This window comes from Mytilus galloprovincialis, chromosome 8 (genome assembly GCF_965363235.1).
Source record: "Mytilus galloprovincialis chromosome 8, xbMytGall1.hap1.1, whole genome shotgun sequence".
Lineage (NCBI taxonomy): Eukaryota > Metazoa > Mollusca > Bivalvia > Mytilida > Mytilidae > Mytilus > Mytilus galloprovincialis.
In genome coordinates, this window is record NC_134845.1 from 73186595 (window position 1) to 73202701 (window position 16107).

Below are 16107 nucleotides of genomic sequence, written 5' to 3' on the forward strand. Positions count from 1 at the left end.
GTCTTCAACACAGTGGAAACCCAAGCACTGATGACAAGCAGTAAGCTCTGAGTAGCCCCAGTGACAAAACATAGTGCACTTTACTTTATTTAAGATTGATCAGTGATGAAGGAGATCAAAACAGTTTAAATCTCCCCAAAATAAACAAGTGAAGTGCAGAGACAACTAAAAGTGTTGGAAATATGCAAGATTATAGTTATGCTATAGAAACAAAACATAAAGATATAAAATTATGCAAAGTAACAAAAAAAAAAAAAAAAAAAAAAAAAGCCTGTCTGCTGGGTCTAAAAATAATTTCCATGTTAGGGGAAACCAACAATTAATTTTCCTTTGCCTGAGGGCGTCTGGAAGACTACTGTCAGTTGTATTAAACCTTGTCCTCTTTGAATAAAGAATTTATTATTATGATTTACAGTTAAAATAATAAAGCAAGCAAACCAAAAGTTTAAATCCCTTGCTTGCTAACTTTGTTTGGTTGTTTGCTCAGACATGGTAATTAAGGGAGCTGGCTTCTCAGTTTCAAAGTAATTAACTTTTCAAAACACTAGCATATATTGATATGGGATTAATAAAGGAATCAAAAGAGCAAAAAAAAATATATAGGTCACCGTGCTTGTCTTTGAAATATTAGCCATTGAAATTTTGGTGGGAAAATGTTCTCTCTTGACTTTTCATAGCTTTATCATTGACAAGTTTAAGTCTTCAAAAACTATTAAAAAGTAATAAAAATTTTATAAAACTTTAACAGACAGCTTATCATTATACATGTAAAAGAATTATAAAAAGAAAAATGGGGGTCACCGGGAAAATTTTGTTAAGGCATTCAAATGGATAAAACCAGAGGATTCCGAAAATCTGACCGAAATTCCAAAACATGACAAACGAGCTTCCTTAAGATTGACACCTAAATTCAATGGAGAGGCGGAGTAGCAGTTTGTTTACTACAGTGAAACATGGGTAAACAGAACCCTGATAAATCCGAATTTCAGTTTAAATCGAACAATTTTCAAAGTCCCACAAAATTTCCCTATTAGTTAACGTTCTAACTTGAAAAAACCGTACCCTGTATATAAAACATAGTTGATTGGACAATGGATAGTATATTGGGAACAATTTTGATATTCATTCACCAATCAAACCTTTGTGTATAGTAAACAGACTGTTATACTTCACCTACTCATTGAATTTAGGTGTCAATCTTAATTATAATGTCTGAGCAAACAACCAAACAAAGTTGGCACACAAGGCATTTAAACTTTTGGTTTGCATGCTTTATTATTTTAACTGTAAATGTCTTGTCAGCTAGAACATTATTTCTTGTAGCATTGTAGGCAATCATAAAGAAGACAATGTATTGGGAAACAGTAAAGGAGAATATCTATATTATAACGTTGACACGTTTCTGTACAAGATATACTACCTTATGAAAGTTGTCTTCTGAGATGTTAGATTTTAAGTTATGTCCCATGGATAAGGTCAACTGATGATGTGCACATTGTAAATAAACTTGTTCATTGGTATTACTGGGACCATAGTCTGTAAAGTGTACCACACTAAAACATCTGGAAAAAAAATTACAAAATACAGTACACAAAAAGTTTTTTAGGGCAAACTCATTCTTATTTGTCAAACTTCAAAGCAGGGGCGGATCCAGCCATTCTAAAAAGGGGGAGGGGGGGGGGGGGGGTCCCAACTCAGGATAAAGGAGGGGTTCCAACTACATGTCTCCATTCAAATGCACAGAAATTATTGCGAGATTTTTGTTATTGCAAAAAATGTGACAGAGTTGTAAACGCAATAATTTGAACTCACATTTTGGAATATTTCATATGAACTAAACAGGATTTTTCTCAAAATCGTAAAAATTAACAACGCATTTAAAGGGGCACTAGCTACGAGATATATAAAAAATCTAAAGTTTGATTTTTTTCTGTTCAATCAGTAATGAAAGTGAAATAGTGAAATAACAATTCGCTTTTTGCAGCCAAAAAAGTTCAATTTTGTCAAATTATGCTAAGAAACATTGATAATTAGTAATTCACTTGCAAGTGAATGAGCCGACCTCTTTAAATCCGTATTCATGTGAACTTCAATTTAACCCCTAGCTAGAGATTGACAACGCATGCATTGTACGTGTACTGGTTATTTAAAGAAAAAGAATGTTAACAATGAAAGTGAAACTACGGTAAAACATTTGATTACTAATTTGGTGCACATAAAATCATTCTTATACGGTTAAAAACAATGAGAAACATCTATTTTTAATCTATAAAATAAAATCAGACCCATAAAAATCCAATTGCACGTGTTGGTTTAATCTACTCATATCTTTATTTATGTTTACATCGCTTATATGGTCATCGGAGGTCAAATCGATAGTTAATTAGATGGCGTCTGGACTAAAATACACACGAAACGAACCTATATATTATCTACTCCATGCTCTGTAAATTGTTTATTTTAGACTTTTGATAGTTTGGATAAATGTTTTACATTGTTATAAATCAAATATGAGAATTTGAGTCAAATCCGTGACCATGAATTTGACAACTAGTGCCCCTTTAAGTCGAAAATGACAAAATTACAATAATAAATGCATGCAATAATTTCTGAATTTACAGTATAAATAGTCATTTAGGAGCAAATAAGTAGTCAACATTAAAAATTTGAAGTTTTGTCCTGCAAATCAATTTTGCTTGATAAAGTATCTCTCCTTCTGTTACAGTTTTTAAATTGATAGCCAAACTTGAGGCTCTGAAGAGCCTGTGTCGCTCACCTTAGTCTACGTGCATATTAAACATTATAGACAAGAATAGAATTGATGACAATATTCTCTGTTTTGATGATTTTGTATTACTCATTTTAGTCTGTATAGTTTCTCTCTATCTTTTAAAGTTTTTGCCCAAAACACAAAAGGATAAAAAAAAAATCACTCCTATAAAGAGTGACAATCTACTTAATATTGGCAAAATTTGACTTGTTAGTAGATCTTGCCTTGCTGATTTTTTTTGAGATTTAATGTGTCTATTACAATTTTTATACTATAAGTCAAATAAAGGCAACAGTAGTATACCGCTATTTCTAAATTCATAAATCTATTGAGAAAAAAACAAATCTGGGTTACAAACTAAAACTGAGGGAAGAGCATTAAATATTAGAGGAGAACTATGACACAACAGAAACACAACATTAAAAAATAACCCACACAGAGACGAACTATAATATAACAATGGCCATTTTTCTGACTTGGTACAGGACATTTCAAGAAAAAAATGGTGGGTTGAACCTGGTTTTGTGGCATGCCAAACCTCCCACTTTTATGGCAATGTTAAATTGCAATAAAAATTACAACATTACATGACAGGACTACAACACAAATAAATGGGAGAACAAAAGTACAAAGTTGAGGAGAACAAAAAGTACAAAGTTGAAGAGCACAGAGGACCAAAAGTTCCGAAACGTTGCGACCAATACGGCTAGGGTTTTCTGCCTGGGTCAAGAACATCCTTATTATTGCAAAATGCAAAAAAAAATTGGTAATCATCATCATTTAAGGGCAATAAGTCTAATAAGGAGTCATCTGACAATTTCCCTTTAGTTGTCTTAATAGTAGAAATTGTCTTGCTGATCATTATTGTATATTTATTAAGTTTCTATCTATTTAATATAATTTTAAAAGATACAAGACAAAAATGCAAACAAGAGTGCACACATTGAAATGTCTCGCCTTCTTTGTTAATCATTGATATTATGTTGATAGTCCTAAATATAAAGATTTATTACAACTGTCACACATATAAACTTAACATTAACCAAGAAAACTAAACATTGACCAACGAACCGTGAAAATGAGGTCAAGGTCAGAAGAACCATGCCAGGCAGGCATGACAAGCTAACAATTCTTCCTTACAACATATACAGTTGACTGATTGCTTATAGTTGAAGAAAAACACACCAAAACACAAAATCTTAACACTGAGCAATGAATCGTGAAAATGAGGTCAAGGTCAAATTAAACCTGCACGACGGACATATAAGTCATAAAATATTTCAATACACCAAATATAGTTGACCTATTGCACATATTATTAGAAAAAATTATCACAACTCAAAAACTTAACTTTTACCACTGAACCATGAAAATGAGGTCAAGGTCAGATGACACCTGCCAGCTAGACATGTACACCTTACAATCATTCCATACACCAAATATAGTAGACCTATTACATACAGTATAAGTAAAACAGACCAAAACACAAAAACTTAACTATAACCACTGAACCATGAAAATGAGGTCAAGGTCAGATGACACCTGCAGTTAGACATGTACACCTTACAGTCCTTCCATACATCGAATATACTAGACCTATTGCTTATAGTATCTGAGATATGGACTTGACCACCAAAACTTAACCTTGTTCACTGATCCATGAAATGAGGTTGAGATCAAGTGTAAACTGTCTGACGGGCATGAGGAACCTGCAAGGTACGCACATACCAAATATAGTTATCCTATTACTTATAATAAGAGAGAATTTCACATTACAAAAAATCTTAACTTTTTTTTCAAGTAGTCACTGAACAATAAAAATGAGGTCAAGGACATTGGACATGTGACTGACGGAAACTTGGTAACATGAGGCATCTATATACCAAGTATGAAGTATTTAGGTCTTCTTACTTCTAAAATATAAAGCTTTTAAGAAGTTAGCTAACATGACACTGCCTCCATCGCTGCCGGCATCACTGTCCCTATTTCGAGCTTTCTGCAACTAAAGTTGAAGGCTCGACAAAAATAGGTAAAAATTGTCCTCATAGGGCAATAACTCAAATAAGGAGTCATCAGGCGATTCCCTTCAGTTGTCTTAATAGTAGATCCTGTCTTGCTGATCATTTTTGGATATCTAAGATTCTATCTATCTGTTATAACTTTAAGATATAAGGCAAAAATACAAAATATTGGTAAAATTCATCAGCTAAGGGCAATAAGTCAAATAAGTAGTCAACTGATGATTTTGAATATGTTTGACTCATTTGTAGAACTTGTTGGACACAATTTTTTTACCTAGATTCTCCTATAATAAGTGTGGCCAAGTTTGGTTCCAATAATTAAGCCAAAGGACAATTGATGCCGCATAATGAGAAAAAAGTCATGTGACCTGATCAGCAATTTGAAGTTCATATAAAAACAAGTTGGTCACTGATGCCTCCACCTTTATAATGTTAATGAGTAGAGGCTTACTCATGTAATCCTTTGAAAACTAATTTCAAGAGAAAAGAACTAAAACTAGAGGCTCTAAAGAGCCTGTGTCGCTCACCTTAGTATATGTGAATATTAAACAACGGCAGCAGATGGATTCATGACAAAATTGTGTTTTGGTGATGGTGATGTGTTTGTACATCTTACTTTACTGAACATTCTTGCTGCTTACAATTATCTCTATCTATTATGATCTTGGCAAAGTAGTTTCAGTGGAAAATGTTAGTAAAAATTTACATATTTTATGAAAATTGTTAAAAATTGACTATAAAGAACAATAACTCCTTAGGGGTCAATTGACCATTTTGGTCATGTTTACTTATTTTTAGGTCTTACTTTGCTGTACATTATTGCTGTTTACAGTTTATCTCTATCTATAATAATATTCAAGATAATAACAAAAAACGGAAAAATTTCCTTAATATTATCAATTTAGGAGCAGCAACCCAACAACCGGTTGTGAGGTTAATCTGAAAATTTCAGGGCAGATAGATCTTGACATGATAAACAATTCAACTCAGTCAGATTTGCTCTAAATGCTTTGATTTTTGAGTTATAAGCCAAAAACTGCATTTTACCCCTATGTTCTATTTTTAGCCATGGCGGCCATCTTGGTTGGTTGGCCGGATCACGGAACACATTTTTAAACAAGATACCCCAATGATGATTGTGACCAAGTTTGATAAAATTTGGCCCAGTAGTTTCAGAGGAGAAAATTTTTGTAAAAGTTAACTACGACGGACGACGCCGGAGCCTGTGTTGCTTACCTGATATTCTTATTTACAATTGATGCATGAAATACCGTAAAGAGGGCTATTTTCACAGTTGTAAAATTTCGGGATTTTCATTGAAAAAGGTATACGAAATATTTTGACAGTTATTATTTTGGCGGATTCAAAACTTTTATCAATACCTTTACATGTCCACTTTTAAATTGGCAGAACTTATTTTGGTAATTTTGTTCTATCTGCGAAAATAAGTGAAAATTTACACCCTTCAAAAATAACCCTCTATACAGTAATGCAACCTTTATACTTATGCTTTAGTTTCAGAATAATATGCAAAAAACTGCATTTACTCCTATGTTCTATATTTTTTTTTTTAATCTTTCATCATGCATATTTATTAAACTGGATACCCTAATAATATTTGTGGCCAAGTTTGGTAAAATTTGTGTCAGTTGTTTAAGAGGAGAAGTCTTTTGTAAAAGATTACAAAAATTTACGAAAAATTGTTAACAAGAGGCTGTCCGAGAAACAGCAAGCCGGATTTTCCTGCAGATGTCAAACCCTGAACAGTTAAGCAAGTATAGACACAACATTTAAGCTGAAAAGCTCTGAATTTGAATTAAGATAATCTTTCAAGAACCATAACTCGGTAAAAGTGAAAATTGTGAATATCAAACTTGACCTTTTGTCACCAGTAACAACATAATAAAATTTAAAAAGCATTGGTTGATCTGTTCATGAGTAAATGCACAGACACAGCATAAGAATCATTATACTGTCCAGAGTAAAATGAAACATGGAATCCTTTCTTTTGCTTTACACACCACTTAGATATACTTACCGGGGATTTCTTTAATTGCGTGGGTACCAATGTTCGTGGATATTTTATTTCGTGGTTTTGCCGAGGTCTGCAAACAAGCCTATATAAGCTTTGTCATTCGTTGAACATTTAATTTCATGGTTTACCTGTACCCAAGAAATCCATGAAAATTGGTAACCAACATATATTTATGAATCCACAGTACTCCAGAGAATAATGAAACATGGAATCCTTTCTTTTGCATCACTATTATACTTACTCCAGAAGTGTATTTGAACTATCATTGATATTTTGTCCTTTGAATGGATCATTACTTTGTCTTTGTTTGAATGGTTGTGTGTATCCCCATACATGACATGACAGTGTCTCTTCTAACTGCTGTGGCAACCCACCAGTATATCTACTGCTAATATCAATGGTAAACTTCCTTTGTCCTAAACCTGTAAAACATTTGAATTGATATTCCTTTAAATTATGATCAATTTATCCTAAAATCAGCAAACTGTTATACAAATACAGAAATTAGAATCAAAAATCTAATTTGGCATTCAGTGAGATCATATAATAGGGAACATGTGTACTAAATTTCAATTTGATTGGACTTGAACTTCATCAAAAAACTACCTTGACCAAAAACTTTAACCTGAAGTGGGAATGACAAACAGACGAACGGACAGACGGACCAAGTTATACAGACAAGAAAAAATAATGCCCCTCTACAATTTAAAGTGGGGTTATAACATAATGTCAGTTACATTAGATTTCAATATAGAAAATATCCATCAACATGAGACTGTGAACCATAAAATTTTAGATTAAGTATAATATTATATTAGTTATAACAGAGGGACCTCAACATCATTCAAGACAAAGAAACTAAATTAAATCTCTCTGAAAAAAGGAACATAACATCGTCCTCTATTGGAAATAGATAGAAACAGTTGTCACTTTATTGAAGGTGCTCTTTTGTCATATTGTTAAAATTGGTGCTGACTGGAAATCACATCATCACCACATTTAAGCTAAGGGCCTCATCTGAACATTTGAGAGTCCCTACTGGTTACCTAAACTACACACAAAAATATAAGTATATTGAAAGGAAGCTTTTTTACCTGATTGAATTTGTTCCTTTGTTGATTTTTTATATCTTTCTATGTCTCCAATATAGCACACACCATTCTTTGCCAATTGAAATGATCCAGCTAAAACACAAATAACATACAGAGAGACAAATTAAAATTAAACTTTTAGGAACTGTTTTACTGTCAAAAGTTGTCGCTCTTTCATCTACAGAAATCTATGATGCATTAGAAAGGTTTTGTCATGGCAATTTTGGGGACGTAAGTGACAGACTGGACAGCCAGAACTGATGGACACAGGATGGACAAGGGTAACAATTAATGCCCCCTCCATTGATGCAGGAGCTTTAAAAAAATAGTCAGAGTTTCATAACTTGTAAAAGAGGTAGGATAGGACGCACAGAGAACCGTATCATTTTTCGCATGAGGCAACACACAGGGGATGTTACATGTACTATTTTTGAAAATTTTGCTCTTATCATACCTTATCCTTATGGTTTTAGATTAGGGACATGAACAGTTTCAAATACCAAACAATTTGAATTGAGAAAAACAGACTATTTTTTTTGCTAGCTTACAGAGGTCTCTTATCCTTTTCCTTTTATTTACATAGTAAACAAGACATTTGATGCGTCCATTATGTTTTGCATACACAATACCTGTCAACTGATCTGTATCCTGCAGGTGACACACAAGAATTTCACCCCTCACCTAGGTTATTAGGTAAGAAGATTTTGTGTGCCAATTTTCATGGAAACGTCAATTGTGCATTTTTTTTTAATTTGATAAATAAACAGTAATAATTATGTGTGTTTTTATCTACATTTGTGAACATCTGATAAATATGAGTTATTTGAAAAAACAGATTGCACAAATTTATAAGACATTTATATAAAACAGAGCTTACAAATAATTTAACAGAAAACAGCTTGTGGCTTTTAAAACAAAACAAGAGGCTGTCACAACGACAGCAAACCGGATTTATTTACATTTATTTGTGTCCTGGCATTACTGATGAATGGTGAAAGTGAAAATCATCAATATCAAATTTGACCTCTATTTTGTCATCAGTATCAACATTTTGAAATAATAATATTTGAAAAGCTTAGATTGAATGGTTCATGAGTAAATGCAACAACGTGAATGGAAACGCCATTTTACAATCTTTCAAGAACCATAACTCCTGAACAGTAAAAGTCAAAATCATCATTATGGAACTTGACCTCTATTTTGTTATCAGTAACAACATATTAAAATTTCAAAAGCTTTGGTTGAATGGTTCATGAGAAAATGCACGGACACGACGGGAAACACCATTTTTCAATCTTTCAAGAACCATAACTCCTGAACGGTAAAAGTCAAAATCGTCATTATTGAACTTGACCTCCATATTGTCATCAGTAACAGCATATAAAAATTTCGGAAGCTTCGGTAGAACAGTTCATGCATAAATGCACGGACACGACTGGAAACTCCATTTTTCAATCTATCAAGAACCATAACTCCTGAACGGTAAAAGTCAAAATCGCCATTATTTAACTTGACCTCCATATAGTTGTCAGTAATAACATATTAAAATTTTAAAAGCTTTGGTTGAACGGTTCATGAGTTAATGCACGGACAACATTTGATTGCCGCCTTTCAAGAACCATAACTCCTGAACGGTAAAAGTCAAAATCGCCATTATTGAACTTGACCTTCGTATAGTTGTCAGTAATAACATGTTAAAATTTTAAAAGCTTTGGTTGAACGGTTCATGAGTTAATGCACGGACAACATTTGATTGCCGCCCGCCCGCCGTACATCCCCAAATCAATAACCGACATTTTTGTCACAAAAATCCGGTTAAAAAATAATGTATTTCTGTGGAAAGGAAAAATACTTCAAAAAATCCGAATTTTGAGCAAATATATAAAATTTCGACCTCATTTTACTCAAAAAAATAGCACATGAAGGTATATATTTCTTATTACATTATTACATATTTGATTTAACAAGGCAAAAAATAGCCTTTACGCAAATTGTCAGCAAAATTTCAATATTGGATCAAAACTGTATCGTATGCCATTAACACCAATTACCTTTCCTGAAGGTCAGCAATAATTTGTATATTTCAAAATTGTTTGACAATCAAAAATTGAGTTACTTCCTCTTATTTTTCACCTTTCACAATATACTCCTTAAATTAATGGTGTTTTTTTTTAAAGATTAAATCTAAAACAAATTGAATACAAATATATATTAGAATACTACTTTTAATTATTTTTTCCATTTAAATAACAATAAAAAAAATAAAAATGTTCTTTTTTTTCCTTTTTTCTCTACAACCTTTAAATTTTTCACTTTTTTTTCTAATAGATATAAGGAGATGTGGCATGAGTGCCAAACCAACCGTGCGAGGCCTGTAAAGCCTGTCAACGAGACAACTCTTCATCCAAGTCACAATTTATAAAAGTAAACCATTATAGGTCAAAGTACGGTCTTTAACACGGAGCATACTACTCTATTATTAACATAAAATTGAGAATGGAAATGGGGAATGTGTCAAAGAGACAACAACTCGACCAAATAAAAAACAACAGCAGAGGGTCACCAACAGGTCTTCAATGTAGCGAGAAATTCCCGCACCCGGAGGCGTCCTTCAGCTGGCCCCTAAACAAATATATACTAGTCCAGTGATAATGAACACCATACTAATTTCCAAAGTGTACACAAGAAACTAAAATTAAAATAATACAAGACTAACAAAGGCCAGAGGCTCCTGACTTGGGACAGACGCAAAAATGCAGCGGGGTTAAACATGTTTGCGAGATCTCAACCCTCCCCCTATACCTCTAACCAATGTAGAAAAGTAAACGCATAACAATACGCATATTAAAATTCAGTTCAAGAGAAGTCCGAGTCTGATGTCAGAAGATGTAACCAAAGAAAATAAACAAAATGACAATAATACATAAATAACAACAGACTACTAGCAGTTAACTGACATGCCAGCTCCAGACTTCAGTTTGTTTGTTTGTGATCTATAGCCAGTAAAGGTTGTTAAAAACTTCCATTATCATATTCTTTGAACTATATAGACTGTATATCTAAGTGTATCATAGGTAGACACAGAATGAACAACTTAAACCAGTTTTTGCTTGGCTTGAACTGATGAAGTGCTGGTTTTTGCTTGGCTTGAACTGATGAAGTATCAATCAGTATTAACATTAATGTAGCTATTGCTAAATAGGTGCAATGAATAATAATATAAAAAGTTTTAAATTATTTTCAGTGTCAGAATAATTATGTTTTAGAAACTGTTTGATTTAAAATATACAAAAATGTTTGCTAAATACTTATATTCTGCTGGAAAAAGTTTGTACGACTTGAGATTTTTTCTTCAATGCAGGTCATGACCTGCATTTTCATTTTCATAGGTAGACAGGTATATGATAAGACTACCCCTTTTTATCAATGCTTACCCTCAATGAAGTATGGGGAACTTTCATACTTGTCACATGTGACTTTTCCTGACATGTGATTGGTGGAAGTATGACTACATGTCTTATCTGCAAACTGTTTACCATACATCAATAACCTGTGTATAAGAACAGTATCCTGTCCAACAGCTAACAAATGTAAGGGGTAACCGTCATCCTGTTAAATGAAAACAAAAAAAATTGTTAATAATATTTAATTGCATACAATGTATTTCACTCAAGAACTTGAAGATCTACTGGTACTTTTCTTAACTAGATGTTCCAAGGAGCATGTAATTCAAACCTGCCCACTTTGCATTCAATTGATACAATGCAATAATTCAAATAATTTCAAGCAAAACAAACACCAACAAATGTAATATAATCCTAAAAGGGCAAAAACTCCTGTAAGGAGTTGACTGATGATTTCAGGATTGTTAACTGATTTGTAGATCCAAGTGTACTGTGGATCATTTTAATTATTTAAATGTTTTCCAAAAAGAAACATAAACTAATTAAAAATTATATCTGCCAAGTTGACCTAAAAGTAGATCTTGTTCTGTTTTTAATATTTTCTATGCACAGGTTCTCTCTATCTATTATAGTTTTCACAAGCATTTTCTTTCAATGACAATAACTCCTATAAGCGGTAGACCATAGATTTATACCATATGTCCTGCAGATGATTTCTGCTGCTTACAGTTTCTATCTATTTACTGTAGATTTAGCCATAAAAAATAACACAAAAACAGGCTATCTATTTATATCTATATTTATGTTTATATTTGGTTATATAAAGGGACAGTCTCACAAGGTCTAGACTAAAACACACAGGCAATGTTGATACATATTATAGAGCCATGATGCATTGTAAATTGTTTATTTAAGACTTTTAAAAAATTTGAGTTAAATTTTAGATGGTTTTCATCTTAAATGGAAGTGGCCACATTTGTGTTCATTCTTAATATTAAGTGTAAGTTTTATTTGATGATAATAAATAACATTTCATGATTGAGAGTGAACACAGATGTGGCCACTTTCATTTTTGACAAAAACCATCTGAAAAGTGATATATAATGACACATTTGATAGATTTTTCATATATTAGATGTAATGTTTCATTATAATACGTTATTCTGATTTGCTATACTGGAATCTCACATTATTCCTTAATCAACTTTATTACACAATAATTACATCAGATGTATGTTTCATTTTGATACTTTATTCTGATTGACTAACTGCACATCACGTGTTATTCCGTAAGCAATTGCATTGCTCAATAAAACTATTCATTCATGATAACACGTGGTCCCACAATAAAGTGCACAGGTGAATTAAATAAAACAATAATAAAAATCATGTTTTCATGACCATTGCTAAAAAAATGTGATTATAAGTATTGAATGCTTCTTTTTGTAACTTCATAGGGTTGTAAAAGCGTTGACTGTGAGCACATTTTTAGTATGAAGTGCTTCGGCGCTTCATACAAAATGTACTTCGGTCAACGCTTTTACTCCCCAATAAAGTTACAAAAAGAAGCATTCAATTCTTAAATACAATTTATCATTGATGATGACACAAGGTCCCTCAATAAAGTGCACAGGTAAATTAAATAAAAACTTAATAAAAATCTTTCATGATCCTAGCTAAAAAAATGTAATCATAAGTATTGAATGCCTCTTTTTGTAACTTTATAGGGTTGTAAAAGTGTTGACCGTGGGCCAATTTTTAGAATGAAGTGCTTCCACGCTTCATACAAAATGTACTTCTGTCAACGCTTTTACATCCCAATAAAGTTACAAAAAGAAGCATTCATTTCTTAAAATAAATTCTGTCCATTTCATGATATTCAATTATTTCATTCCAGTTTCTAAACAAGAGCTATATATGAACTCACAATGCCCTCCATCACTAAGCAACCTTGATTACCTCCCTTTTTTAAAACAGAAAATAGAAAGGAGCGTTTTGTTATCCTTGTAAGCAAAGCTTGGAGACATGATGTGTATTTTTAACAGATTGTTAATGTGGCATTATAAAAAGACTATGTTTTAAGATTCTAAATTCATTTATTAATTGCACTTTTATAGTTAACTTAATCATTAATCAATTCCCCTATTTCATTGTACTTAATGATAAATGTAGTATTCTACCTGCTTATCTAATAGTGTTACTAAGCTCAACAGTATACACATCTTCAATCTGATGTACGTCCCAGGTGGGCAAATCTGATCTGTAATAACAATGCAAAGCAGTTAATCAAGGTTAATTAAAGATAGAATAAACAGCTGTGCCATGAGCGCATGATACGTCTGTTAACTTATGTGCGTTTTCAAGGAATACATTTCAATAACTTCTCAATGTCATATCAGGAATTTAAAAAAAAAACCTTAAGACATAATCTTAATAGATATAAATCAGTCACCAAGGTTTAATGAAACTGCTCAAAGCACTTAAGGATATTGTCTGAAAACTGGAAAATTCCCCCTTTTTATGAATAATATCCAATAATTCAGAAATGTAAAATCTAAAGAAGTAGGCCTATAATAAGTACCGATTATCAGGTTATCTGCATGTTGATATCGTAAAATATCAGCTGAGAGACATAATATGAAGCTTTTTGTCGAGTGAGCGTAGCGAACGAGATCAAAAAGCCTTCATATAATGTCAAGCAGCTGATATTTTACAATATAAATATGCAGATAATCTGATAATCGATTTATCGGGCTATATTTGCGTGTTTCGGAAGTGTTTTCTTTGTTTCACCAGCACACAAAAGATGACTTGATAAGTTCGGGTCAAAGTTATTAACGTCTGTTCAAACATTATGACGTCGCTGATATGTCCGGGTCAAAGTTATTAAGGCCGGGTCAACGTATTTGACGTCACAAAGACATGATACGGAATAATATTAAGAGCTGAACAGAGTGATATAGACAGTGGGACGACCGATAAGACCCTTTTTATGGTCCCAAAATATAGCAGTTTTACAAAATTGTTAAAATGTAAACTTTTAGCTATTTATTGGCTAGTAGAATACTTCTGCTACATAAATATGGCCTATTTTATACAATGCACATATATCTGGTATAAGCATCATTAAGTCATGCTAAATTACTGAAATCTTCACCATTTTAGCATTTGTGTTAAATTTTAGATGGTTTTCGTCTTAAATGGAAGTGGCCACATTTGTGTCCATTCTTAATATTTAATATAAGTTGTATTTGAAACATATATAAAGATTGAGAGTGAACACTGATGCGGCCACTTTCATTTCTGACAAAAACCTTCTGAAAAGTGATATATTATGGCATATTTGATAGATTTTTCATATCTGAGATTGAATTTCAGCTGTTTAATGACGAAATCAGTTGAAATCTTTCACATTAAATTATTGAAACGACTGAAGTAGATACTTAAGTGTTCAAAAGGTGTCCAAAATCTTTCATCAGATGAACCTGAAATTTGAGGCCGAAATCAGCCCTTAGCTAAATACGAAAATAAATATAAACAATTTACCAAAGTTTCAAGAAGACTGCTAAAAGCATTTTTGAGTTATTGTCTAAAAACTGGAAAATCCTCTTTTTTGTAAAGTACAAAACCCCATAACTCAGAAACATAAAATCTAATATTATAAAAATTTAAAAAAAGCTCATGTCAAATAGATATAAACAATTCACCAAAGTTTCTTGCAAATTGGTGAAAGTGTTGTTGAGTTATTGTCCGAACACTGGAAAATCCCCCGTTTTAATGAATAAAACCCCATAACTGGGAAACGTTAAATTTAAAATTTATACAATATGAAAGGGAGCTCATGTCAATACATATGAACAATACGCCAAAGTTTCATGCAAATTGATAACAGTGTTTTTGAGTTAATGTCTGACATGTTGACGAAGGACGGACGACGACAGTATACCATAATAAGTCCCGTAAACAGGCGTAAAAAGATCCAGGATAGAAAAGTTTGTCCAAGTCTTAACATATTTTAAATAATAAAAAAAAGGTCCAGTTCAGTGTTAGCATATCCAGACATGTATTTGTATGGCAAATATGACTGTGTTCATGGTTAAAGAAACCCTGCAACCAAAGTATGAAAAAAATATGGGTACTTTAACACCCAATACCAAATTTCTACTGTTACTCATATCCATTTTTTGACCAGAAAACCTCATTTTAATCTGTGTTTAAAAATTTTAATGGTCTTTGATGTAAACTGTTAAAAGTTCTAAATCTAAAATAAAACCTTACCAGCAAAAGAGTAGGCTAAATTCAACACAAAACTCCATGGTGATGACTTACAATCTAAAATAGAAGCTATAGATATTTGTCATCACAGTATAAGTATAAATATGCACTGACTATCCAAACTTATCAACAAAAAAAAGTTAATTCTTTGCACTTGATCCTCATTTCTTTCATGTCACTCTTGGACATATATAAACCACTTTATTCTACTACTAAATTTGACTATCAATTATTAAGTATATATAACGTAAATAAAAACTGATTTTTTATTTGTATTTATAAAAACAAATGTTATCTAAACTTTTGATATATTACGTAAATCATAAATAAATATAATTTATGTTTATGTTTATATCGTGTTATGTGACCGTAAGTTGTTTTCAGGTTCATCTTGACAGTTAATTAGATGGTGTCTAGACTAAAATACACACAAGACAAAGCTACATATTACCTGTAAGTTGTTTATTTTAGACTTTTTATAATTTGAATAAATGTTTTACATTTTTATACA

At 32.1% G+C, this 16107-nt stretch overlaps 1 protein-coding gene across 7 annotated transcripts in view; it reads right to left on the bottom strand.

Moving 5' to 3' along the window:
• LOC143042526 (minichromosome maintenance domain-containing protein 2-like) overlaps nucleotides 1–16107 on the bottom strand; it is a 91962-nt gene that overhangs the window by 31662 nt on the left and 44193 nt on the right. For all 7 annotated transcript variants that reach the window (XR_012968029.1, XR_012968031.1, XR_012968030.1 and 4 more), the window contains 6 exons: nucleotides 15600–15653; nucleotides 13502–13581; nucleotides 11352–11526; nucleotides 7921–8010; nucleotides 7068–7248; nucleotides 1421–1562 (listed from right to left, as the gene is read on the bottom strand). Coding sequence is in view for 4 of the 7 variants with exons in the window: in XM_076214892.1 (XP_076071007.1) it covers nucleotides 1421–1562; nucleotides 7068–7248; nucleotides 7921–8010; nucleotides 11352–11526; nucleotides 13502–13581; nucleotides 15600–15653 (722 nt within the window). In the remaining 3 variants the exon portion in view is untranslated. The remainder of the gene's footprint in view (nucleotides 1–1420; nucleotides 1563–7067; nucleotides 7249–7920; nucleotides 8011–11351; nucleotides 11527–13501; nucleotides 13582–15599; nucleotides 15654–16107) is intronic.